Here is a 27,618-nt window from a genome sequence, read left to right on the forward strand (position 1 = left end):
TTTTTCATTTAGTATAATGTTTTTTTAAGGTCCATCCATGTTGTGGCATGTATCAGTATTTCATTCTTTTTTATTGCTAAGTATGGATATTCTATATCTTTTTTTTTCCTTTTTTTTATTGTGAACATTAACCTATATACATAACAATGATAACTTTCAATGTACAATTTCACAAGTGGTTCGAGGGCAAATCTCAAAGAATGTCATGGGTCACAGTTCTACAACTTCAGCCATTTCCATTATTGTAAAATATAACATACATGCAGAAAGGTGGCATCTCTCAATGTACAGTTCAACAAGCAGTCATGTAGGTAATTTCAAAAATTGTTATGGTTCTACAATTTCAGTTTTTTCCTTATTATGCAATACAAGGTATACAAAGAAAGGTGAAGACCTTCAAGGGACAATTCAACGAGCAGCTATAGAGCACATCCCAAGGGATGCTATAGGCTACAGTTCCACCATGTCATTTGCTATATCTGATTGATTCATTCATCTATTAATGGATGTTTGGTTTATTTACACTTTCTGGCTATTATGAGTAATGCTGTTATGAATATTCATGTACAAGTTTTTGTGTGAATGTATGCATGTTTTCATTTCTCTTATGAGTATACCTAGGAGTGGAATTGCTAATCCAGATGGTAACTCTATGTTTAACCTTTTGAGGAACTGCCAGACTGTTTTTTCAAAGTGGCTGCACCATTATACATTCCTACCCAGCAGTGTTTGAGGGTTCTGGTTTCTCAAAATCATATCCAACATTTGTTATTATCTGTCATTTTAATTCTGTCCATCCTAGTAGGTATGAACTGGTATCTCATTGTGATTTTGATTTGCATCTCCCTAATTGTGAATGTTGTCGAGCATTTTCTCATATAGTTATTGGCCATTTACATATTTTCTTTGGAGAATGTGTATTCCAATTTTTTGTTCCTTTTTAAATTTATTTGTCATTATTGCTGAGCTGTAAGTGTTCTTCATATATTCTGGATATAAGTCCTTTATGAGACATATGATTTGGAAATGTTTTCCTCCAATTGTGTACCATCTTTTTACTTTTTTGATGGTATTATTTGCAGCATAAAATTTTTAAAATTTTGATGCAATATAATTTATCTACTTTTTGTTGTTGCTTATGCTTTTGATTTCATATCTGACAAACCATTGACTAAGTGATGGTTGCACAACTCTGTTAAGAAACTATTTGAATTGTGCATTTTAAATAGGTGAATTATATTGTATGTGACTTATGCTCAGTAAAACTGTCTAAAAAATTTTGGAAAAAATCCAATACTGCAGAAGAAAAGAACAAACCAACTGAGAAAAATCCAGATCTTGGTGTCATTGTTTAATCTGGGAACAGAAGCCAATAAATTCCCCTTGTTGTTTAAACAAACATAAAGCAAATCAGGTTCTAAAATGAGATACCAATACACTAAAAACCTTTTAACTATGTACACTTTACATGGATGGATTTTGTGGTATATAAATTATATCTCAATAAAGCTGCTTAAGAAAAGGAAAAAGGAATCACTTAATCTATGGTCATGGAAATTTATCCTAAGTTTTCTTCCAGGAGTTTTATAATTTTAGCTCTTACATTTAGGACTATGTCCATTTTGAGTTCATTTTTGGGTATATACCACATACCAACTTTAACTACTTTATTTTGTACTCTGGAAAAAATCATTCTGAGAGTGAATGCTTAGGCTTCACCAGACTCCCAAGGTGGTCCATGACACAGAAAAGGTGAAGAACCTCTGCTTTAGAACTTGGACTTTACCCTTACTCTCTGGGCCTCAGTTTCCTCCCCTGTAAAAGCCTGGGTAGGATTAAATGACTTCAAAGCCCCTTCCAGCTCTGGTACCACCACTCCTTCTGCAGACATGGTGGGTGGAGAGCAATGATAATTTTCTTAAGAAACTACCTCAGGTCTGTGACTCCAACTGCTTCGCAGTTATTTTTTAAAGAAAGCCACTGTCTGGCAATCACCAGCAAGCCCGGCCAGAGCTTTGTGAAGTGTTTTGGGGGTGGAGGTGACACAATAGGGGAAGGAAATGTTTTCTATTGAAAAGCAGTCAATTACCTTCAACAAGCTGCCAACAAACTGGAAAAAAATTTTTTTTCTGGTTTTAGCTAGATGCCAGCTTTCAGAAGATTAATAGGGTGGGTTGGATGAATGATTACAGAGACCCCCTCCCCCCAAAGGAGGGAGGATATACAAGGAGAGAGACCAATCATGCAACTGAATCACCATCACTGAAGTCATCAAAGTGGAACAAAAATCAGGAAAATGACATCAAATCATTGCTTTTACAATGGTAAAAGTACTTTTACAATTTTACAATTGCTACTCCATATTGTTTACATATATATAATATACGTATATATCATATTTAAATTTTTTAACATTGGGAGGTTTGAAATATGCATTGGTTGTGTCTCTTTCAAAATTAACTAAACGATAATTATATAAATCATTTGCATTTTGAAAGCTTTTGCATCAGATTCTGTAACCTATTTGACCATCATCTGTATGCACTCTAATTTTTCCTGGAGTCTATTCCTACACAGTGGGAATACTGATAATAATGATTTTAAAAGAAATCAAAATGTATATATTTGCAAAAGTTCCATTAAATATGGGGTTTACAAAAAATGATGGGATTTTTCCAGAAGGGCTAGTGTATTCCCCTGAGGTTTTGTAAACTAGCTACCCTGATACATAGACCATGCCAAATACTACGGGTGTTTTTTGCAAATTTTGCACACCACATGTTGATATCCTTTTTAATTTACAATACTATGCCCTTACCAAGGAGGGGCAAAAAAAAACTCCTTAAAGTCTTCAAAGTCAGAATTTCCACTTTTCCTCTCCCTAACACCTCTTTCCTGGTTGTTTTTCCCTTTCCAAAAGGTAACAGCAATATAGGGAGAAAAGAAGCAGGGTCAGAGATGTAGAGCCCGGCCAATCAGTTAAAGGTCAGCTCGGAAGGGACTGTGTGAGAGGACAAGGAAACTGAACTTTTCTTGAGCCAACTGAATTGGATGGCAGCCAATTTCTATATCCTTCTAGGGCCAGAGCTGAGCTCCCCACAGTTCTGTTTATGCTGAATAAAGACAAAATGCTCTATAACACTAGGGTCTAGTTTCACCTTTTTGAGCAAATGGACTGAGCCTGGTAATTCTGCAGGGGTTCAAAGGACAGAGGGCAGAGAGGACCAAACTGGTATCGCTGTCAGAAACTTACAGGCTTATTTGGAAAGACCAAAACTAAGTAAAGTCCTTATTGGCATAGGACTGGAGTTATGAAATCTGGTCAAAGGGTTTTATGCAAGGATGCCTTTTATATACATATATATTCTAACAGCAATGAGAAATGTAGAGGAAAATACCACTTTTTAATTAGGGGAGAAAACTATTATTTTTAACAAATTCATAACATTTTTTTATGTCAACAGTTATTTTCTTTTACAGAGAACATGGGAATGATACTTCCAAGTTTCTGCCCCCAGAATGAAAGGGGATTTAAAATTAATTCTTTTCACAGAAATAAAATGTACATTTTTTAAAAAAAGCATTAAACCTACATTAGGTCACTTTTTATAAAACAATCTTCCTTGTTAATTGAGCTTTTCTTCAAATTTTCTAAGAGGTAAAGTTGATCGTAACTCCATGTGTTAGTTCCTTTTTCGCTTTTGTAGTTTTTTCTCATATTTTCTTTCCAGTGGGTGTAATATTTTATTGTTCTATGAAAACCCAATTGCAATCTGTCAGGTAGCAGTTATTGGTACTGAAAAACTGAAATTTATGTCTGAAAAACAGACATGTATGTCCAGAAATGATGGACATTTTTGCTCTGTCTGCATTTAGGTGATCTCAGCTTCTTTTCTGGAAATGTTCATTGAGTTAAAAGGGATATCACACCTCTTCTGAGGACATGCTAAACGCCTGGGTCTAGCTCACTGTGCTTCTCACAGGAGGCAAGAATCCTGAGGACTGGGTCCAACTGGGAGGAATGTTACCCCGAGTGGCCTAAGACGACGTAGCTGGATGGAGACTCCCACTTTTCCTCATCTTAGTTTAAAGGAGACAAGGGCATGGTACAGAAGGCAACCTTGTGCACTTGTGGGCTAGGCAAAAGCAGAGAAGCAAGTATTGAAGCTGAAACCAGAGGAGGGAAGATCTGAACAGAACTTGGCGGGCGGAGAGGGTCAAAGGAAGCATTTCAATTCTGAAGCCACAGATGGGAAGTCTGTGCCAGAGGGCCCCTTTTATGTTGGCTGTTGAGAGAGATTCAGCTGCTTAGAATAGCCACTCAGTACTCCAGGCTAGCCACTGCCAACCTATGGATTTACCATACCTATTTTTATTCTCTCTTTCATATACTTCCATACATCCTTTTCATCTCAGTGCTATATGGGTTTTTTTTATTCTTTAATTCTTCCTTCCATGGGTCCTGTTTTGAAGCTCCTTCTTTACAGCTCTAGGTTCCTTTGTGAGGTTTTTTGTTTGTTTGTTTTGTTCTGTTTTCCTCAAGAGCTCTGCAAAAGCTAGCACGCTTGCAGGTTTTTTTTCCTTTGTTCATGCAGTCTGATCTGGAAACCAGAACTTTATGTTGGCCTGGGCTTTTTCAGGACTCGAATCAACTCTGTGGAAAGTGGAATGGCTTGGCAAGAGGCAAAGTAATAATAATTAAAAATAACAGTGTTCACAGAACTAAGAAATGAGATTTGAAAATAAGAAGGAATGTGACATAGAAGCATAAGCGTTCATCTGAAAATAGCTATTCTGGCCAAGCGAGAAGCATACTGGCAAATCAGTTAATAATGTTTCCCTACATGGAGAAAAGTAAAACTACAGGTACATTTTACCTTTAAATGTAGAATTTGCTTTATGCATTAGCTCCTGGTAAAATTTCCACACCCAAACAAACCTTTGTAAATCCAAGATTAAAACAATGACTGCCACTAATAAGATTTCCAAGAGTACTTTTAAAACATAGAGTAGATTTTCTTTTCTGGCACAACTACTCAGAGAAGTCCCCACTCGAATCAATGCATGGTCATTTTATATCTGCCATTACACACTCCCATTTGCTGAACCTAAGTTTTGTCAACGAGTTATTAAAAAAAATACTTTTCCAAATTACCCACACCCGAAACAGCAGAACTGCTGTGTGTATACAACTGCTCTGGAAATGCACAAGTCAGGTATTGGGTGTAGACACAGGACAAACCGCATGGTCTGCCTTGGCAGCCATGTCCTCACCTGCAAGCTGCCCACACACGCTCCCTTCCAAACGGTGCCCTTCCGATGCCAATTGGCTGACTGAGTCACTGTGGGAGGAAGCCTATGGTTTGGTGATATGGATAAATGTTTTATACACTGAACTTAAAACCTGACTTATCCTGCCAATCACATTCACATTGGAAGGCCTATCTCGTCTTAAAAACCTTGGACATCGGAAAGTTAAAGGGGTATGGAAGTTGGTGTAGCCTGGGGCTGTCATCCAAGGCCAGCATGAAAAGGCAGCAGGAAGGGTTTGGTTCTGGCCAAGCTACAGACAGGACATCTGGAGACAGGGAAAGCCTAGAATGCCAGAAACAGCTTTTCTTTTTGGTGTTAGACTTCAATAAATCCAGCTTGCAGAGAGCCTTTGATTTGAGATTCAAAATGAGACTCTCCTTTGAACAAGGATTTGATATTTTGGATTATATATTAAACAAACACCCACTACTTATATTCTTTTGGTAAAGAACATCACAAAGAACAATGTATACATGACTAAATGTACTTGGAAAAGGATATGGACCAAATTCGCCAGTCTTATAAATGCATAGAAAATGTGCAGATCTTAAATAATTTTGCTAGGAAGAGTAAATCTGGATAAGTTCATCTGAACATAAAACTTTCATGTTTTTTATGTTGTACCCCTTTGTTACACTTATGAAGAATTATTTCAATGTTTTTCCTATAGTTTACTTGAAAAAAGGCATTTTATCATATTGAAACTGCTTTTAGGTCTTTAAAATTATTTTCCCTCTCCATTTTTGTTTCATATTTAATCATATTACATTTATAATTAATTGCATTTGGCAAAATGTTAGCATTGGCCAGTTGTAATTCCTTTCACAGGAAATTTTTCTTTAGTAAAATTGAAAAGACAAAACAAAACAAAAACCCGGCAGGGAAATTATAGCAACTTCCTACTCTATATCACTCCTGAGCATACATTCCCTTTGGAAACCACCCTCTTTAAAAAGATATGATCTGTTCTTCCTTAGCTATAGCAGTCTATGTTAGATTTGTGTGTGTTATTCTTAACAATTAAAGGAAAAGGTGAATGTAAATTGACTTGGGCAAAACAAAGTAGAAAAGAAAATAATATTATCCTTAAGAGAATTCTTACCTTAGGGAAGAGAAAATGCACGTATTTTTCCAGGGTGGTGGTGGTGGTAGATTTTTTTTTTCTTTCCAAGGCATTAATTGCCACCTAGCAGCAGAGAATGGAATTGCACACTTAGCTTGGAACTTGGATTCTAGAAAATATTGACGAGCACATTCCTCTTATTGTGTCCAATATCTTAGAAATTAGTAGCCTACTAGTAGACTAGGGATTGAATTTTTTTTCTTTTGCCTTGAAGAAAAGTAAAGCAAATAAAACAAATGAAATTCTCTGGTTATTTATAAGAATACTGTTTCTCATCATAAAATGTTTCTGTTCTTTTGTTCAGTGGGTACCTTTGCCACCCAACAATAGGCCAGAGGTAAAGAAATTCTGATGCCATCCTGACACTAAGTTTAAAATGCTGACATTGGCCTATTAGAGGAAGAAATACTTATATTTAATGCTGAAAAAAGTTTCCCAAATAATCTCAGGGGGGGGATTTCTCTAAAAATGATATCAGAATATATTTTATTATGCTAAAACAATAAGAGGAAGTTTATTTTCAAAATTAGAAGACGTTTTTATAAAGTATGAAATAATTTCCAGATCAAATACTTCAATTATGTTAAAGAAGGGTATCCTTATTTCAAACTTCACCATGCTTTTATTTTTGTGGCAAGCTGCCCATCCTGAATGTCAAAGCTTTGAAGGTGAGTGTCTATTATTATGCTTTATAGATCTTGGCAGCTAAATAAAAATAACTAAAAATTGTCAAAAGAGGTTAAAACAAAATTGAATATTTAAGGGGACTTCAAAGTTAGAAGATGAAAAGGAAGATTTTGGGCTAAAAGTGTAATTTATGTAAAAGATTAGATATGGAGGCAGAGATGGCACACTCTTAACACTTCCAGTTTGCCATCCTTTATCCAGAGAAGCAATAAGGAATATTATTGTATTAATAGATGAGTATATTACCACCAAGGCAACCAGCACCATTTTGAAAGGTTAGTATTGTTCTAAAAGTAAAAGTAATAATAATAATAGCTAATATTTATTGAATATTTACCATGTGCCAGACAATTTAAATGAGAAACTCAAACCATTCAATAATCATAGAAAATAATAACCAGTATTATCTCCATTTTTACAAGTTTAAACAACAACAACAAACCACAACAAACAAACAAAAAGCCTGAAGGCTCAGAAAGGTGAAATAAGTCATCCAAGGTCCCAGAGCTTAGAAATAGCCAAGCTCAAATACAAACCCAGTTCTCTCTTAATACTGGAATGCCAGTGTTCAATCCCTGGAACTCTTTTCTATCTATTCTCACTCCAGTCTCATAACTCCAAATAACTTCTACAAGACGATGAATGATGACCCCCAATTTTAGATCTCTAGTCTGGACCCCTCCAATGAACTTCAAACTCATATGTCAATCAATTACTCCATATCACCATTTGGATGTCTGTCTAATAGACATCTCACACTTGAAATGTACAAAACTGTAGTCATGATCTTGTCCCCCAAACCTGCTCCTCCTGTCTCTTCTTTGTCTGTTAAATAGTTTATACCTTAAACTTAAAACTTTATTTACCCTTCCAACCACATTCATAATGGAAGTCCTATCTCTTCTTGAAAATCTTGGACATTGAAGAGTTAAAGAGATGTGGAAGTTGGTGTAGCCTGGGGCTGTCATCCAAGGCCAACATGAAAAGGCAGAAGGAACAGTTTGGTTCTGGCCAAGCTACAGACAGGACATCTGGAGGCAGGAAAGGCTTAGAATGCCAGAAGCAGCTTTTCTTTTTAGTGTTAGACTTCATTAAGTCCACTCTTCAAGTTGCACAGGCAAAAAATACTGAAGTTGTCTTGAATCTTCTCTTTCTCTTATACCCTGTGGTAGTTTGAAGCTGTTAGGTACCCTAGAAAAGGCCATGTTGTTTTACTCCATTCCTGTGGGTGCAGATGTATTGTAGGTGGGAACCTTTTGATTAGGTTATTTTGTTTGAGGCCTGCTGGATGGGTATTAATCTCCTTACTAGAGTCCTTTAAAAAGATGAAATTAAGAGAAGTTCATAGTGAAAAGCTCTGGAGAAGCTAAGAAAGGAACCACAAAAGCTCAAAGAGGAAGCCACTGGAACCAGAAGCTGAAAGCGATGAAACCTGGGAGCAAAGGACCAGGAGACACCGGCCATGTGCCTTCCCATTTGACAGACATTCCCGGATACCAGCAGCCTGTCTTCAGGGTCCAGGTGTCGTCCTCTTGATGCCTTGAGTTGGACATTTCCATGGCCTAAATACTGTAAATTGTGAGTTAATAAATCCCCATTGTAAAAGCCAACCCATTCCTGGTATGTTGCATTCTGGCAGCTTTAGTAAACCAAAAACACACCCTACATCCAATCCTTTAGCAAACTCCTGCTGGCTCTGCCTTCAAAACACATCCAGAATCCAACTGCTTCCTATCACCTCACTACTACAACTCGGGTCCAAGCCACCATCATCTCTCACTTGAATTACTGTGATAACCTTGATCTTGTTATTATGCTTTCACCCTTGCCCCCTATAGTCTATTCTCAACACAAGAGTCAGGGTGATACTTTTACAATGATGGAAATGATACTCCTCTGTTCAAAACCCTCCAGCAAATTTCCATCTCACTCAGAGTCAAAGTTCTTACTATAGCCTCAATACGCTATACTATCTGTAAGCCTCATCCCATTTCCTCTCTGATTTCATCCTCTACCACTCTTCCCCTCAGGAATTTTTGTCTGTTTTGTTTACTGAGGTATTCTCAGCATCTTAGTAATAATGCTTGGCATGTAGTAAGGTGATCAATAAATATTTTTTGAATGAATGAGACTCCAAAACCTGTCCTCTTGAGCATTACCTTGCATGCATATATTGGTGGCTCTGAGTTGAAGGTGGTTGACTGGACTCTTATAACAAAGCCCCACTTGTGGAGCAATAAAAGAGATCTTTGGTCTCTTGGGGTTTTAACGGTTTTTAGCTCCTTTACATATGATTTGGGATTTGGCTTAGGTTACACTCTGATTCTTAACCAGTAGTTGAAAAATTGATCAATACAGAGTGTTTTGTAGAAAGAACAGACCAGAAAAGCCATTGTTAGTTAGTTTAGTTCAGGACTTTTAATAATTAAATAAAAAGGAAATCTCCTAAGAGCCAAGTTGAAAATTTCCCAAGAACATATAATATTCATTGTGTTACTCAACTATCTAGATGACATTTTGTAATAATTGCTTAATTTCTGGAAAAAAATTTCTAAACAACTCTTAAGTAGGCCAATGGCTTTTGTGCAGGGTCTTCTTTTAGTCACCCACACTGAAGGAGAAAAATTATATTGTACAGTTTAGATAGAACTCTAAACTGTTACTCTTCTGAATTGTCTATTAATTTCAATTTGCTCTGTTCCAAGCTTTAGCTATTACCAGGAGAGAATGTTAGCTTCTGAATAACTAGTAAATTAATATCAATAATAATGATGATGATGATGATAATAATAAGAATAATAATGAGGATGAGTGCAAGCAAGGCTAGCTTTAGAGTGAGCTATCTAAAGGCAATCAAATACTGGTGAAATAAATCATAATATATTTATATGACCTTACAGTTTGCAAACATTTAAAAGCATGTGGCATGAAGAAATATTTGTGATCTAATGGTAAAATAAAAAAGCAGATTATGAAGCAGCATATAAAATTTGATACAAACTTTTAGTGGCACTTTGTTTCACTGAGATATTTATTCTATATGTTCACCTCTTGCTCCCATTCAAACAGATATCCAGACCTCAGAAATTTTTGTAAGGCAGAATCGAAATCTTCCTAAAGACAACAGAGGTTCTCCCTGTTTTGTGAAATGAGAAGGGGATAAAAAGAAAAGAATTCCTTTGACCGTGTGGTAGAAAAGAGATTCCTCAAGACTTAGAAGTCTGAAACCTATAAGTTGAGTGAACAGCTAGGACTCCCCTCTTGCCTTGTGACAGAGCCCAGGATGTGGCAAAACCTCAATGGAAGGTTGCATGAGATACCTAGGGAGGCACACCCTGATGCATGGGCTCCCATATTCACTCAAGATTCATGGGTTCCAAGGGTGGTAAAGGAATATCAGAGACCTGAAAGGAAGACGGCACAAAAGGGAATCTCAGCAGTAAATCAAAGCGGACAGATGACCAAATAATTTGTGGTACTTCTGGGTACTTCTATAACAATTAAAACCCTAGAAACTGCACAACCTTGAAGGGAGATGAAACACTCAATAATAACTGAGACAAAATTTCCCACCAGCATGGCAGGATGGAAGTTCAGGGCTAAATTCCAGTTGATCCAAAGAAATGCAATATTTCTATAGACTGAGAGTCATGCTCATAATATTATATACACACACACACACGCAAATGTATATACATGTTATACATGTTAGAAAACATATTCTCAAGATAATTTTCTTCCCTTTTGTAGATATTATTGGAGGAAAAAAAATCAAAATTTTAAGTGATTTTCTCTAGTGGATTATAAAGGATTATTTTTCATACTGTCTGCTTTTGAAAAAATGTAAAATAAATATGTATTTCTTTTATAACCAGAAAAAAATATTATAAAATCAACTGTAAGCTGATTTTTTTTCCTGTATATTTGACCAGATAGAAAATAGGAAAGGGCTATTAACATTCTTAGAAGTATAACAAACTCAACTTGAAGGAACAGGTTTTTCTCACCTCCAAATTTTAAAAAAAGATGTACTGCACACTGCAAAAACTAATAAAACATTATATTATTGTATAAGTTAGGGTTCCTGTAAGAAACAGATGACAAGCTCACAAGGGATGACTGAAGAGAGTTTAATCAGGATGTGGGAAAGGAAACAGCAAGGGACGATGCAGTGTCTCTGCCAACCTTTGGCCAGCCTGGTGGGAAGGAGGGTAATAAATACTCTGACTTTTCTCTTTCCTGCTGCCTTCTCTTCTCCTCCTAGAACCTTCTGTTAGCTGAGCCCAATCAGAAGCCGGGGTGTGGGGTGGGGGGGTAGCTTGCTGATGTAGTCTGGAAAAGATGAAGTACATCTATAGGGGCAGGAGAGAATATCTAGCACAGTGATTTAAAAGTGCAAGCAGTTCTATAATTTTGCTGTAAATTTTTCAAATTTAAATATTTCTATTAGAAGAGCACTAGGAAAATAGAGTTTTGGACTTCAATCTTTTCTACTATATAATTTATTCAGAACTATTACTACAACTATTTATTTATGCATTAACTCTTTTAACTAAACTTTATTGAGCAACACATTAAACATGCAAACAGAAATATGATGATGTCCCTGCCCTCATGGGGCTTCTGGTTTAATAGATAGAGGCCATACATAAACAAACAAATGCAATTAAGTGTTATACATGTGTTGCACCATGTTAAAGTGGGATTCTGTCTGTCTCAGCTTTGGCTGAGGCTCAAAGAAGGTAAAGTGCCTACTATGCTTATGTTCCACAGTAAGGTAGAAGATATCAAGGTAGAAATTACAAAACAAAACAAAACAAAACAAAACAAAAAGAAAGAAAGAAAAGAAAAGAAACCCTTTTGCAACCCTTAACTGCCTGTCTACTTCTAACCAGAAAAAAGTTGGAGTTTAGATTTTAAGAGAGATGTTAATGTGCTGTTAGTGGACATTACTTTTCCCCCACTTCATGCCTAGCAAGAGGAGTTTTAATAAGACTTTGATATATGACCTTTAGATCTGGGGGAAGTGGGTGGTAGAGGTCACAATGGACTGGTGTCTGGCTCATGTCTGAGGAATTCATTCAATACTTATTTAGTACTTATAAGTGACAGCCACTACTTTAAGTAGAGATGAATACAGTGGTGAACAAAATAGAAAAACAAAAACAAAAACAAACCCTGTCTTCACAGAGCTAACATTATAGTGCAATCCAAACAGCAAAAAAAATTGGTAGATAACTGCAAAGGTAAGTTCTGGTTTGGGTGAAAGTCAGTACTCCCAGAGGCATGGGGCAAAGTCACTCTGTGTGTGTTTATTAGGATCAAACAGGAGCTACTGAAGACTGTCATGTGGAATGGTGAGGTGACCTCCACAGAGAATAGCTAGAGGTATATCTACAGATGCTAGGAGCTGACAGAGAATACCTTGAGCTGCCAGCCAGGTGAGATATATTTACACAGGTGCAAATGAGAGCTTGCCAGTATTTGCTCATGGGGGTAAGGGGAGGATGGAGGTGTTTCCAAAGAACTCTTAAAGTAACAAATATCAACTTTAAACTTCTGCCAAGCTCATAAAATACAATCCCTTAATCATAGAATTGTATAACCAAGTTAAGAACTTTCTTGTCCCTTCCCATTTCAACTTGGAAGAAGACAACCTAGTTGGTGGTGGTGGTGAGACGGGGGCGTTAGGAGAGAAATTTTAGATAGCAACGTAGGAGAGGAAGTCAACCATATCCCCTTTGCCATGGCAGGCTGAAGATGGGGGAGGGAAGAACTTTACCCTTGAAGTTTTATTATTGTACTGGACATATTAATTACTTACCTGAAGCTGTTTAACAGGCTAATTAACTTTTTTTTTACTTGAGTGACCAGAAAAGTCCTGAGATTTGTGTGATATTTCATTCAAGGAGCAGGGAAGAACTAGTTCCACAAGATGTGTTGGAACATATGGGGAGAAAATAAGTTATTTTCTAATTATAGCCTATACATCGCATTTTGTTCAATGCATCAGTTAAATTTCCTAAACAGCATAAAACAATGAGACTTACATGTGCATGGGGAAAAATTCAAGTTAGCTTTCATTTAGAATTTATTTTTATTTGATTCTAGAAAAGCCTGACATTACTTACCAATGGCCTTTCAATTAAGGAAGTAGTGCTACTTTTGCTGACCCAGTTTCCTGCAAAATACCTTTATTGATCAACTTTTTCAGCTCCTGGTTAAGAATCAAGATGTATCCTAATTACAGGGTTGTAAGTCTCCCTGGCAACATGGGACATGACTCTTGGGGATGAGCCTGGCCCTGGCAACATTGGTTTGAGAAAGCCTTCTTGACTAAGGGGGAAAAGAAATGGAACAAAATAAAGTTTCAGTGGCTAAGAGATATAAAATAGAGTCAAGAGATCATTCTGGAGGTTATTCTTAGCATTACATAGGTATTCCATTTTAGTTTTGAGTGCAACAAACTGCTGAACTGTAATCCACTAGCCTTGATTCTTGAAGATGATTGTATAACTATATAGCTTCCATGGTGTGACTGTGTAATTGTGAAAACCTTGCAACGGACACTCCCTTTATCCAGTGTATGGGCAGATGAGTAATAAAATAAATACAAATATATATATAAATAAATAATAGGGGAGATAGAGATATGGGATATTTTGAGTGTTCTTTTTTATTTTTATTATTTGTTTGGAGTAATGAAAATGTTCTAAAATTGATTGTGATGATGAATGCACAACCATATGATGATATAGTGAGCCATTGATTGTATTTTTTGGATGGATTATATGGTATGTGAATATATCTCAATAAAATTGCACTAAAAAAAAAAAAAAGATACATCCTGAGCCAAATCCCTAAAACAAGCATAGAGGAGTTGAAAGTCATATAAAGCTTTAATAAGTGACTAGGACCTTCAGTTTTGACAAAAAGATCAACCAAATGCCCCTCCAATATTCTACACGTGGGGCTTTGATAAGAGCCACTCTGAAGAATTCAGCCAGTGAACAGAGGTAATATCACAAAGCCCCAGATATGTGCTTAGCTTGGTTTGCTAAAGCTGCCAGAATGCAGTATACCAGAAATGGTTGGCTTTTACAATGGGGATTTATTAGTTTACAAATTTACAGTTCGAAGACCATGAAAATATCCCAATTAAGGCATCAACAGGATGATACCTTCTCTGAAGACAGGCTGCTGGCATCCAGGGTTCTTCTGTCAGACAGCAAGGCACGTGACTGGCATCTGCTGGTCCTTTGCTCCTGGGTTTCATTGCTTTCAGCCCCTGGTTTCAATGGCCTCTCCTCTGAGCTTCTGTGGGTTTTGTCTTAGCATCTCCAGGGCTTTTCTTTCTAAAATCTCTCCAAACTTCTTTCTGTGTTTCTCTCTGAGCTCTCTCTGCTGTTTCTCTCTGAGCTCTCTGGGCCTTTTCTGTCTTTTTTCTTCATAAAGGGCTCCAGTAAAGGATTAAGAACCACCTTGAATTGGGTGGGTCACATCTCAATTGAAATAATCTAATCAAAAAGTCCCACCCACAGTAGGTCTGCACCCACAGGAATGGATTAAAAGAACATGGCATTTTCTGTGGGTACATAACATCTTCAGACCAGCACAGGAGATAATCAAAAGGACAGGTTTTAGAGTCAGAGATTCATTCATTCATTCAACAAATATTTATTGGGTGCCTACTATGTGCCAGGCTTTGTTTCAGGCACTAGGAAGATCTTAGTAAGTAAAAAATTCCTATCCTTGGATGGTTATGTAATTTCCTATTATATATTTACAATGCCACCCCCTTCCCCTAACTTCTACTTAAGCTAGTTTCAGTTTCCTTTTTTTTGTATACAAAAAGTCTCCTTCTATAAAAGTAATACAGCAATGTAATGGCAGGGAGTTTGTACAAATCAGTGAGGAAAATGATTAACACATTAACAAAAACTTGAGAAGAGAAATGAAGTGGCAAGTCACTAAAGTAATATAAAAAGCCAAGAAATTTGTGAAAAGATTTTTCTACTAGTAATAAAAAAATACAAATAAAATTAAAAGAAGAGGTGCCCCCCCCCCATAAACTTGATATAGGTAAAAAATCAAATACCAAGTGCTGGTAAGGATATAAAGAAAGTGTACTTTCAGGTACTGTAGAAGATAAATTGATATAACTTTTCACATTTTTCTGCAATTTAGCCACATTTATCATAATTGTTAATGTGGGTTCCCTTTGACCTGCAATTCTATGCCTATAAATTCATCATAAGGAGATAATCAGGAAAGTAAACAAAATACATGAATGTACAAGAAGAGTCATAATAGTATTTTTTGGAGTAGCAAATTTTGTAAATAACCTAACTGCCTACCAATAAGTTAAGTAAATTATTATTTTTCCACAGTGAATACTATGCAACTATTAAAAATAATATAGATCATTACTTACAGAAATGAAAAGATGTCCATCACTTTTTAAATATATTAGTATGAAACAATTTAATAAGATCTTATTTGTAAAAAAAACTATACATTCATTATACATGTGTGTGAGGCATGTATATACATATGGAAAAGAATTGCAAAAATGTTTTTGTAGTATATGAAATTGCAAAATGAGCAGTGTTGGTGAGTTTAAGAAGGATGGCAATCTCATCCACTACTGTTGAGAATATGAACTAGTAAAAACATTCTTTGAAGGCAATTTGGCTCTATTTATCAAAAGCCTTTAAAATGTACATTTCATTTTATCCTGTGATTTCATGTTTAGGAGTTTATTCTAAAGAAAAGAGCATGGATGTAGATTATATATATATATATATATATATATATATATATATATATATATATATATAAAGCAGTTCACAGATGAAATGCTTCAGGGGTGGGGGATACGGAAAACCTAAATATTCAACAATAGGGATTTGAGTAAATAAAATATATGGTCATAGTGCAGAATATTAGGGAATTATGTTTAACATGGAAAATGTTTAACATGGAAAAATGTTCACAATATATATGTGGAAAAGTTTTAAAATAGTGTGTTCCTTATTATCACATGCTCCTAAACCATAATAAATACATGTACAAAAGAACTAAAAATAAAATCTGAATGTTCAACCAAATATTCACAGTGGTTATCCCTGAGTGAAAGAATTCAGCTGTTTTTATTTTCCTTTAAATTCTTTAAATGATCATGTTTCATCTTTGAAATAAGAAAAAATTATTTAAAAGTACACTGACATTCTTACCAGCAGGTAAAGTTTAAAATACAAAAAAAAAAAAAAAAAAAAAAAAAAAAGGGGGAGACATTTGAAAGCAGCTAAACGAAAAGATCCTAAGTTTTTTAAACTACAGACGTTTTACACTAGAAAGAGCACTGGACCAAGGTTCTGGTGGGAACCCGAGCGTTATCTTTAAGTGATCTGAATCTGTGACTTCATCTGCAAAATTCAGTTTGGACTACAGGGTCCTTAAGGTCTCTTTCAACTCTTACCTTTCCTGAGTCTACATATTATCCTTTATTCTTTAAGAAGAAAATAAGTCACCATTAGCAGTGGACAGATACTAGGTTGGCGACTGTCTGCAGTGCTATTTCACTTGAGGATTTACCAAAAGATGCTTTCAAATTTTTTCTCTCTCTTTTTTTTTTCTCAGCTGCCTACTCTACCAGGCATGGTTCTTGGTTTTGAGGGCACAGGAAGACATTAGTGCCCTCACGGAATTCAGTCTGGTATGGAAAACAATAATTACAATGAAGAGTGGTAAATGACAACACAGCCTTGAAAGATGAGTTCTCCAGGAAGCAGAAGTAGAAGCATGTACACTTCAGAAAGGCTACGGCTGACACACACAAATGGACCATTACTTTGCGGCCTTTTTTGCAGCCTCGTTTTTCACAATCACACAGCACCCAAATCTCTGTGGGCGCTGAACGCAAGGATTGAGCCGCACGCTCGGAATCACCCAGCATAGCTGCTGTCTTCTCGAGCGATTTCATATGCTTCCACCCCGGCAGGTGAAAAACTAGCGGGACTCTGCAGCACAGGTAACTTCATGAGTATCGGAGAAACTCAAAACGGTAAGAGCTCGCCCTGCAGCTCCTAGCCGCCGGACGCACCTTAGCTTAGGGCTTCCTGTCAATCTCATTTCCTCTATGTTCCGAGGCCCCGCCCATCCCCGAGAGGGCCTGCCGCTTTAAGGGCGGGGAAGTGATGGGAGCCTATCGATGTCTCTGCAATAGACTGCCCTATCCTGCGCCGCCGCGGTCAAATTTCTGAAGACTTTTCTGTCGACCGCCGAGCGGTAGTTTCCGCATCGAGCCTTGACCCGCAGCTTTGCTGGAGGCCTCAGCCAGTCCCGCGCCGGAACCATGGTGTGTTAAGTCCCTAGCTTTAGCAGGGTTGGGGCAGAGTTCTGCTGTCTTGGAGGATGTCGAGCTGTCTTTCCTGTCATCATCGGAGCGGACCGGGGCCGCGGGGCATGGGAGCTTTAGCCGACGGGAGGGCCCCGGCAGTGATTCAGCATCTCAGACCAGGCCGGGCGAGGGGAGGTCGGGGGTCGGTGCGGCTTTTTCCCCGGGACTTATTTCGCCTCCGGTTGGCCTCGGACAGTTCCTACTCGATCAACTAGCCGAATCTATCCCTCAAGATCTTCCAGTGAAGGAAATCCTGTGTGGGTCAGTATGGCCCCTCGTGCTGTGTGCGGGAGAGACGAGGCGAAAATAGGGACTGAGGCCCCCCGGTACCACCGGTGAGGACTTGACCCAGAGTTTGGGTTCCTGGACGGCGCCCATTTTCCTGGCGGGCCTGTCTCATTTACCTCATCTCTAGGGCTCGATCAGAAAATGCTCTTTTCAATCATTTTCTCTAACAACCTAGTTCTAGAGATGAGTAACCAGGGGTGAGAGGGGAAGTGATGGAATGAGGGTACCATGATAGGGCTCTGGGCTTCCAGTCCTTGTATATGCCATTCCAGCACTTAAACTTCTCATTTCAGTGATTAGTTTCTCAAGTACTGTGCTGCTGGACTTGTTGTAATACTAGCATTATAACAGTAATGGTTCTGTTGCTGTCATTATTTGTGTCCACCTCTAACTTCCTGAGGACATTTTTGTGTTTATTATTAATATCCGTATATTTACACATACAAGCACTGTTATAACTGTAGTGAGAGTTCAGAGATAGACAGATATGACCCTGTTCATAATAGAAAAAAGAAAGGGAAATGCAGATAAAGAACTATGGGAATTTTGTGTTGGGATTTTTGGAGAGAAGGTGAAGGATTTGAGAGGAAAATATTTGAACTAATTTAAGGAAAAAGAGAGCTTTGGGGCCATTTATTAGGGCCCAATGCAAGTGAACAGTATAAGCAAAGACTTGATTGAAAGTTGATATGTATAAACTTTAGTAATTGACTCAACCTAAAGGAAGTGCTGTGGAGAGTGGTGCAACAGGAAGTTGGGAAAATAAGTCCTATCCAGATCTGTCTACCCTCCCCTGCTCTTCCCACTCCCTACCCCACCTCCTCATGGTAATTGTTTGTGGCATTGTCTTGCAACTGAGTGTAGTACTAATCTTTACATAAGGTTGCATTAACAGACTTGTGTTAGTGTTGAATGGAAACAGATTCAAGAACATTTATTTCTTAATTAAGAATTAGTATTTATAATGTTTTTTAATATTAATAGCTCTTTTTTCTTTTACTTTCAGTTTCGCAACCAGTATGACAATGATGTCACTGTTTGGAGCCCTCAGGTAGAATATGCTTTATACCATTTCAATGAAGTGGCTTTTGGTGGCTGCAATATGTGTAGGAACTCATAATATTGTATACTGTAAGAAAATGGAATATCATTTTAGATATCCCTGGAACTTATATTTATCATTAAAATAAGTTTCCTGGTTTGAAAAAAAATAATTTGAGGTTTAGCTATGCTTGCCTGAGGTTTGAGAGCTGTAAATTAAGTTTTACTTTGTAAATGAGCCTTCTAAGATGTGTGTGGTTTTTTTTGTTTTTTGTTTTTTTTTCTCTTTAGGGCAGAATTCATCAAATTGAATATGCAATGGAAGCTGTCAAGCAAGGTTCAGCCACAGTTGGGCTGAAATCGAAAACCCATGCAGTGTTGGTTGCACTGAAGGTAAGTAAAGCAACAAATCTATCTTCTCCTTTAGAAAACATAACTACCAAATGTAAATTTCCCTGTATAGACAGTAAAGTTGTAAACTTATTTTTATGTCTTATACTATTTCTATTCAGAGGGCACAATCAGAGCTTGCAGCCCATCAAAAAAAAATTCTCCATGTTGACAACCATATTGGAATCTCAATTGCGGGGCTTACTGCTGATGCTAGACTGTTATGGTGAGTATGATTATTAAAAAAAAAACAAAAGAAACACCCCCTTTTGATTTATAATTGATTGCTCTATGTTTCCAGAAAAGATCCAGATAAAATATTTTAGGAAGTTTGCCAGAAGGTATATAAGTTAAGATTGTAAATGTCTTAGTGGTTTGGGCTCATTTACTAAGTATTTCATTTCTCGGTCCCTGTAGTGGTAGCTATTAGAATTAACCATATTAATATTAGTACTTTTGAGAAGTCCAGAATAACATAATGCTTGTTATATCAGTGTATATTGTTTAAGTCCATGTTATGTCTAAGACAAGCTTGAAATTTTTCTCTAGTTTCCAAGGATGAGCTGAATCATCCTTGCTTTCTTCCATATGTCAGTTTTTATTAGACTTTTATTATTTGCAAAGCTTAATAATCACACATAGTTCCTGTCCTCAAGGAACTTAAAATCTAACTGCACATGATAAGAATAATTTCTATAATAAAGGTAGAAAGTGGGAAGTTTTGTAAAAGTAACAGATTTCCACTAGATTCCAGAGGAGCTAGAGATTATTTCTAATTGAGAAGCAATATATAAATGAAGAGCTGGAGTCTGAAATCATGTAGCTTTTTACTCAGTATTTTCTTTCTCAAGATTATTTTTAAATAGCCTAACTTGAAGAGCCCTTAACATAGTACCTTTTGGGTAGTATGTAAACATGTGTGTGTTGGGGGTGGGGGTGTGAGTTGTTAGCTAAAACTAAACTCTTTAAGTCCATGATTGATTAAACATTAAGGGCAAAATAGTAATGCTGATGTTTAAAACTTTCAAGTTATCCAGCCAGACCCTTGCTCTAAGTCATCTATAAAGTGACGGCATTTTTGGTTTCGTCTGCTCTTGAACATGTAAGATGTGTTATATTGTCAAACATTTTCACGTAATACAGGGATTTAAGCAAAACTCATTACACAAGTACTATCCAAAAAATAATAAAATGCAATCTACATAAGTAATTTAAAATTTTCTGGTAACTCTATCTTTTAAAAGTAAAAAGAAACAAGAGAGAATATACATTTTTTTGGTGCTAAGCATTTAAAATTTGGTGTGTATTTTGCACTTAAACAGCACATCTCAATTCAGACTAGCCATTTTTCAGGTGCTCAGTAGCCACATGTGGATAGTGCCTGTCGTATTGGAAAGTGCAGTTTTAGACACCTTGGGAAATGGACTTAAATAAAAGTATTGAACAAATTGCTTGGTGCCTACAGTTAAAATTTGGTCATCAGATATGACATACACATAAATTGGACAAAACAACATGGCAAAAAAGGAGCATATCCATTTCTTATTGTTTATCCTCTTGGCTTCATTAGTTAGGCATAAAATTCCCTTTTGCCCAATGTTATACTTGTTTGAATCTTGACAGGTTTAACAGTGAGACTTAGCAGTCTAGTGTTAACTCTCTCATTTAGAGCTCTGCTTATAAGTAAAATTGGCAGGAACATGTTAAGGTTGACTTCAAGTATGGAATCTATTTCTTTTAATTGCTCTACTGGGGAAATGTTAGTCTGCTTTCAAGAAAAAAGCAACATCGGTATTCTTTTGCTGGTTCAAGACCTAGAATTAAGACAAACTTGCTGACAATGGGGAGGATAAGAGATTGTTTTTAATCCCTTGCTCAGCCTTCTCTGTTCTGTAAAGTGTTCTGAGACAAAGGTTTTCTAGAGCTAAAGAATATTTTAGTCTTTTAAAAAACCTCATTTCATCTCAGAGTTTGGTTCAAAAATGTATTCTTATGGCTCTGTTTCTCTTTCTGATTTCCTTATATAGGGATAATCCATATAGACGTCTGAAAGAAAGCAAAACTGAAACCAAACTATTTTATTTAGATCGGATTAACTCAGATTTGAAATTACTAATAAAATCCTGTGTCTTTTTTAGTAATTTCATGCGCCAGGAGTGTTTGGATTCCAGATTTGTATTTGACAGACCTCTTCCTGTGTCTCGTCTTGTATCGCTAATTGGAAGCAGTATCCTTTTTATGTTAGCATTTATGGATATGACCTCTAAAGGGTTTTTATACTTAATCCTTCTGTTAGTTATTCAGAATATAATATATAACATTGGTAAGATTGAGAAACGTTAAAGTTAATTAAAAATTTTCAATATTTAAATTTAGAAGTCAGTTTCCATGTATTGTATGTCAAATCTGTGTATGTGTATAGGAGGAGAGGAGTTGTGGTAAATTATTCCTTGGAAGAATGGGTTCTAAATAAGGAAATACATTGTTTCATTCATCAGCCCTTATAAACAATTGATATTTTCCAGATATAGGTAAGGCCAGTTTCAGGAAAACTAACCTAACATCATTTTTAGAGGGAATTTAAAGTTTCTTACTGGTGGTTCAAGATGTACCAAAAAGTCCAAAATTTCTGGACACCTTATATTAAAAAAAATAAATTCCTAAGTGGAAAGAGATCATTTTGCTAGTACTCATTCTTGAGTTTGGTGAAGGGTCAAAACTTTAAATATTATGCCAAAGAAATACTGCTCTATTTTATTTTCTTCCTATATTTAACGTATGGTGGGTTATGTAACAATTAAGGAAGAAGCCAGAGACTGTGTTTAGTCATGTTTAATTGGCTTGAACTATATTGAAAATAAAGGTATTCCTTGTTAAAATAGACTCTTTAACTAGTTTAAGAGACCCAGATACCAACCCAACGATATGGCCGAAGACCATATGGTGTGGGACTGCTCATTGCTGGTTATGATGTAAGTTCATAGAGTATTGTGATATTTTACTGATTTTAAAAAAAGTTGAGAAGTTTTATGTTTCTGCCCAACAAGAGTCAAGAATTATGAAGTGTATTTTTTTATTTTTGTAGGATATGGGCCCTCATATTTTCCAAACCTGTCCATCTGCAAACTATTTTGACTGCAGAGCTATGTCCATTGGAGCCCGTTCTCAGTCAGCACGTACTTACTTGGAAAGACATATGTCTGAGTTTATGGAGTGTAAGTGATAGCCTTGTGTTATTTTTTTTTGTTGTTTTTTGTTTGTTTGTTTGTTTTGTCCCCTCCCACCCCAGTCTTTATATCATGAGTAAACATGTATCCAAAATGAAGAAAACTATCAGCCTTACAGAAAGAGTTTTTAAAATATTAAGTGCATGAGGTGTTTTTTGTATTGGTCACATACTAGTTTTTCCCCTTTTTGGCCACTATGGTAGTTTCAATCACTGGTAGTACTTTTTTCAAAATACGAATATATGACCCCAATCTAGAAGATTCTTGGTTAAGTTTGCCCCAGTTGGAGTTGAGAACCACTGTAACAGATAACAACTGTAAATTCTCTTTCCAACTTTCAGCTTTCTGTGATTCTGTTCTTATTTTTAGCCAGACAGACATTTCTGCAGCAAGTAGATCCACAAACCAGTGGTAAAAAGGCATATAGCTGTGATAAAGAAAAGTGAAAAGATGTAAGATGTGATGATAGGGGCGGGTTTTCAAGTGCACTGCCTCACACTGGAAACTTTTAACATCTCTCTTATCTTTAACATTTAACAGATCTTTAACATTTCTTTTGGCTTGTTATCTGCTTTCCTGTGGCATTAAGGATACCTTAATTCAATATATAGCATTCTGTGGAACAAATTGAGGCTCCATGAATTTAGAAAAAAAATAAGTGCCTTATTAACGTTAGTCAAAGCGAACTGCTATAATAATAGGTTTAACTTTGGGGGAAGGGGGTTCTGTGGTCAGGTAAGCTTGGGAGATGCTGGGTTAAAAGTAAATATTTGTAATTACAGTAATTGGGTCAGTAATTCCCAACATCACCCCAACATTTGGAGATTCTCTGGGACTCATGAGACTCAACATATAGTTGTACTCACTACTAAGATTTGTTATAGCAATAAAATAAGGATATACAACCTGATCATTACAGAGAAAGACAGGGAGATCCTAGAGGAATCCATGTGCAATTCCCTATGCTTTCTCTCTCCCATAATGGATCTCACAGAGCACACTTGGCAACAAAAATACAGTAACATGTATGTATGTTTCTTCCCAGGGAAGCTTGTTAGAGACTTAGTGTCCAAGATTTTGATTGAGGGCTGGGGAAGTAAGCATCCTCTGTCTAGCACATTGCAGTCTGGATAGGAAATTAATAAAGGTTAAATTGAATCTGAATCTGTAGATCAATTTAGGGAGTATTGCTATCTTAATGTTATAAGGCTTTTGATCCAGGAAAATAGGATGTTTTTTCCATTTATTTAGGTCTTTAATTTCTTTCAATGTTATTTTGTAGTTTTCAGTGTACAAGTCTTATTCTTGTATAAGAAGTAATTGTAAGAAATAATTGTTAATTTATTACATATAGGTAATTTGAATGAACTGGTTAAACATGGTCTGCGTGCCTTAAGAGAGACACTTCCTGCAGAGCAGGACCTAACTACAAAGGTAAATAACACATCTTCCAGTTGTAGATGTTAACATTACAGTTTAGTCCTTTAATCCATAAGTGTAAGTAAAGGAGGATTGTATACTTAATGTTCTTCAATTTGGGAAATGGTTGCCTTCACTTACTTCTCTTTAAGCTATTCATTAAGTGATCTGATTTTGAAATTTGATTTTTTTTTTTAACTTCTTTTTGGTATAAAGTAATAAAACCAGTAAGCCTGTTGTAGAATGACTTCCATATCTTCAGCAGATAGGTATATCTTGGTATTATTAATTCAGTCAACAAACATATATAAAGAGCAAGGCACTTTCTAGGCATTGGGAATATAATTGATACAACAGGCAAACATCTTGGTCCTCATGGAACATACATCCTTTTGTGGGAAGATAGAATACATATAAGTAAATTATATAGTATATTAGAAGTTAATAAATACTATAGAAAAAAGTAAAACAGGTTTAAGAGAGAAAAGAATGACTAATTAGTTGTAGGTAAGTACTGTGGCAGGGGGGATGTAATTTAAAATAGGATGGTCAAGGAAGGCCTCACTCAGAAGGTGAAATTTGAGTAAAAGACCTAACAGAGGTGAGGGAGTAAGCCATGCAGTTACCTAGTGTAAGATCATTTCTAGGAGAGAGAATACAAGTGCAAAGACCCTGAGGCCAGAAAGTTCTTAATGTTCAAGGCAAAGAGGCTAATATGTTGGACTCAGTAAGCAAGGGGGGATGGGGGGAAGAAAGAGGTCAGAGAGGTAATTGAGGCCAGATTATGTATGTCCTATAAGCCATTGTAGGCACTTGACTGAGCTGTTAGATGAATACCAAGATTTGATTTAGGTTTTAAGAGAGTCACTCTGGTTGCCATCTTAAGAACAGATTTTAGTGGGCACAGACAGGGTGGAAATAAGGCTGCTATGGTAATTCAGGTGAGATCATGGTGGATTGAGACAGAGTGATAGAGTTGGAGATGATGGGAAGTGGTCATTTCTAGATATATTTTGAAATTAGAGCCAAAAAGATTTGCTAACAAATTTAGCTATGGGGTGTGAGGGGAAGGAAGGGAAAAAAGAATGTCTCCAAGGTTTTGGCTTGATAAACTAGAAGGAGAGATTTAAGATATATTGAGATGGGTAAAGCAGTGGGAGGAACAGGTTTTGGGCTAAGAGTTATAGGAGAAGATCAGGCACTCGGTTTAGGAAATGTAAAGTTTGAAATGCCTGTTGTTTGTCCAATTAGAGTATAGAGTAAGCTGTTGGTTATGTAAAGTATTTTTTAAGTCTTATTCAGATGCTATGTAAATTTTTATTCTGCTTTTATCACCCAATTTATCATAAACATTTTTTCAAATTTAAATTCTGTTGATTTTTTTCTAATCTTTTTTTCCCCCTTCAGAATGTTTCCATTGGAATTGTTGGTCAAGACTTAGAGTTTACGATCTATGATGATGATGATGTGTCTCCATTCCTGGAAGGTCTTGAGGAAAGACCACAGAGAAAGACACAGGTATATACTATAACAAATTGTAAACATGAGAGACTTTAGATCTATCTTAAGCTTCTGTTCCTGTGTAAAAATATACCACTTATGTCTTCAGTTATTGAGATAGACCCATAATTCAAAGGGCCATAGGAAAATTAAGAAACGAGTAAAGTAAAATTTTGAGGGAACCAGTGATCTCCATAAATAAAAAGAGGGAGAAGAGTGATGGTAATCTATTGCTATGTAATAAGTTACTCCAAAACTTACAGGCTTAAAACAACAAACATTATTTCTCAACAGTTCTCTGGGTTGACTGGGGCTCAGTTGGATGATTCTTTTGCTGGTCTCACTTGAGGCCTCTCAGTCATTGCAGTCAGATGGGAGATGGGGCTGGGAAATCCAAGTTGGCTTTATTCATGTCTGGTGCCTGGGAGGGGCAGTAAAAGACTGGGACCTCAGCTAGGATGGCTGGGACTCTGTCTGTGTGCTCTCAGGGGCTCTCCTACATTAGGGTCTCTCTAGCAGGGTAGCTGGTCACAGGGCTTATAGAAGTTCAGAAGCTCAGAAGTGAAAGCTGCTAGGCTTTCTTAAGGTTGAGGCCCAGGCCTGGTGCAGCATCAATTCTACGAATTCTGCTGGTTAAAGGGAGTCACAAGGCCAGCCCAGATTCTGTGTGGGTGGAGACTAGAGTTCATAGGTGTCCAGCTTGGAGACTAAATTGGCTTTTCACACATGGAAAAGGATCAGGAAGTGTTGGTGAATATTGGGTTAAATATTGGTCTTGTTGGTTGTTTAGAATACACATTTGCTATTTATAGATGCTTATTTGCTACCTGTGTGATTGAAAATAGAAAGTGTCCTGTACAGAAATTTCTTCTATACCATGAGTTGTTTCTAGGTTTGCATTATTTAAATTGCTGTTGGTTACAAAAACTAGCAATGTTTGGGAAGAATGCTGTTGAGTGTTGGTGGTAAAGAAGATAATAAGAATGTCTAGAAAGTGCTGATTGTATTTCAAGGCTAGTAGTGATATTCCAAGGAATACCTTTTTACTGTTGAGCAAGAGCTCAAGATAAAATGATAAATGTTAGAATTTGGTATTGTTAATGATATTTTGGCTTTCAGATCTGTGAAATTATATCTATTAAAAACAAAAACAAAAACAAGAAAACCTTTGTCCAGGAATTTTAGCAGGACAATGAACTAAAATTAGGTATCCAGAATATCTCATTTCCTATCCCTTTTTCTCATTAATTTTAAAAATAATGTAATATTTGTGGTTAGAAGTGTATATTGATCTTATAAGTGTTTTTTTATTCATATTCTTTTTTTCCCCCCTCTTAAGCCTGCTCAACCTTCTGAAGAACCTGCAGAAAAGGCTGATGAACCAATGGAACATTAATTGATAAACCAGACTATGTGTGTATTATCAAATATGTAACAATGCAGGAACATGTACCAGAATGACAATAATCTATACTTTGAACCAAAAGATGCTGAGTGGTGGAATGGTTTGTTTTAGGAAGGGAGTTTTTTCCAAGTAACCTAACTGAAACCATATAATGGGGTGCTTTTTTTCTTTGAGAGGGGCTATATAATAATTTTCTAGAAAGTATAGGGTATCTGCACTACTGTTTTTATATGAAGAACTAGTGTCTTTGTGGTTTTAAATTCATCTGTGAAATAAAATTGTTTCACTTGGTGGTGTAGTGTTTTTTTTGTTTGTTTTGTTTTATTTTGTCTTTTAAGTGTCTTCAAGTGTAAATAGTAGTTTGGGATTACAGGTGCTCATTTGCCTTGTTTTCCAAAATAAATTATTTTTAGTGATAGGGAAAAATACCTCTTACCTATCAAAGCCAAAACAATTCCCCAAGAATCCATGGAGATTTGGTTCAGAATACCAATTCCAGGGTTCAACCCCAGAGATTCTTATTAAAACCTAAGAAACCACCACTTCCCAACAAATGGAGCAGGATAATAGGTGGACTGCTTTTCTTCCTAACCTGCAGTGGCAGTAGTGATAGCTCTGGTCTTACTGTAGGGAACAGTTGCAAAAATAACAAAAGGGAAGTTTAAATCCCAAATCAGCATTTCCTCTTATCCTCCTCAGCTACATTCCAGCATAATTTTTAGACTGCCTTCCCATGGAGCTATGTACTCGGATATTTTAGAATAATTTTTATCTTAGATCATGCAAAATGAAATTAGAGGAAATCGGATTAAAAAAAAAAAAA

General features: G+C 36.5%; 1 protein-coding gene across 1 annotated transcript; it reads left to right on the forward strand.

The window, feature by feature from the left end:
* The first annotated feature begins 17,387 nt into the window (after positions 1-17,387).
* On the forward strand, positions 17,388-27,086 carry PSMA1 (proteasome 20S subunit alpha 1). Its single transcript, XM_037841040.1, has 10 exons — positions 17,388-17,483; positions 18,820-18,864; positions 19,146-19,247; positions 19,367-19,470; positions 21,383-21,471; positions 22,146-22,216; positions 22,330-22,459; positions 23,826-23,905; positions 25,298-25,408; positions 26,730-27,086. The coding sequence occupies exons 1-10, from the start codon at positions 17,481-17,483 to the stop codon at positions 26,784-26,786; spliced, it is 792 nt and encodes a 263-aa protein (XP_037696968.1). The 5' UTR covers positions 17,388-17,480; the 3' UTR covers positions 26,787-27,086.
* The last annotated feature ends 532 nt before the right edge of the window (positions 27,087-27,618 follow it).

The sequence above is a fragment of the Choloepus didactylus genome, chromosome 6 (genome assembly GCF_015220235.1).
Source record: "Choloepus didactylus isolate mChoDid1 chromosome 6, mChoDid1.pri, whole genome shotgun sequence".
NCBI classification, from domain to species: domain Eukaryota; kingdom Metazoa; phylum Chordata; class Mammalia; order Pilosa; family Megalonychidae; genus Choloepus; species Choloepus didactylus.

Bases quoted from the DNA above. Each gene is read 5' to 3' on its own strand.
- PSMA1 (XM_037841040.1), top strand. The intron at 18,865-19,145 runs GTAGAATATGCT...TTTTCTCTTTAG, and splicing joins TCACTGTTTGGAGCCCTCAG to GGCAGAATTCATCAAATTGA. The intron at 25,409-26,729 runs GTATATACTATA...CCCCCTCTTAAG, and splicing joins GACCACAGAGAAAGACACAG to CCTGCTCAACCTTCTGAAGA.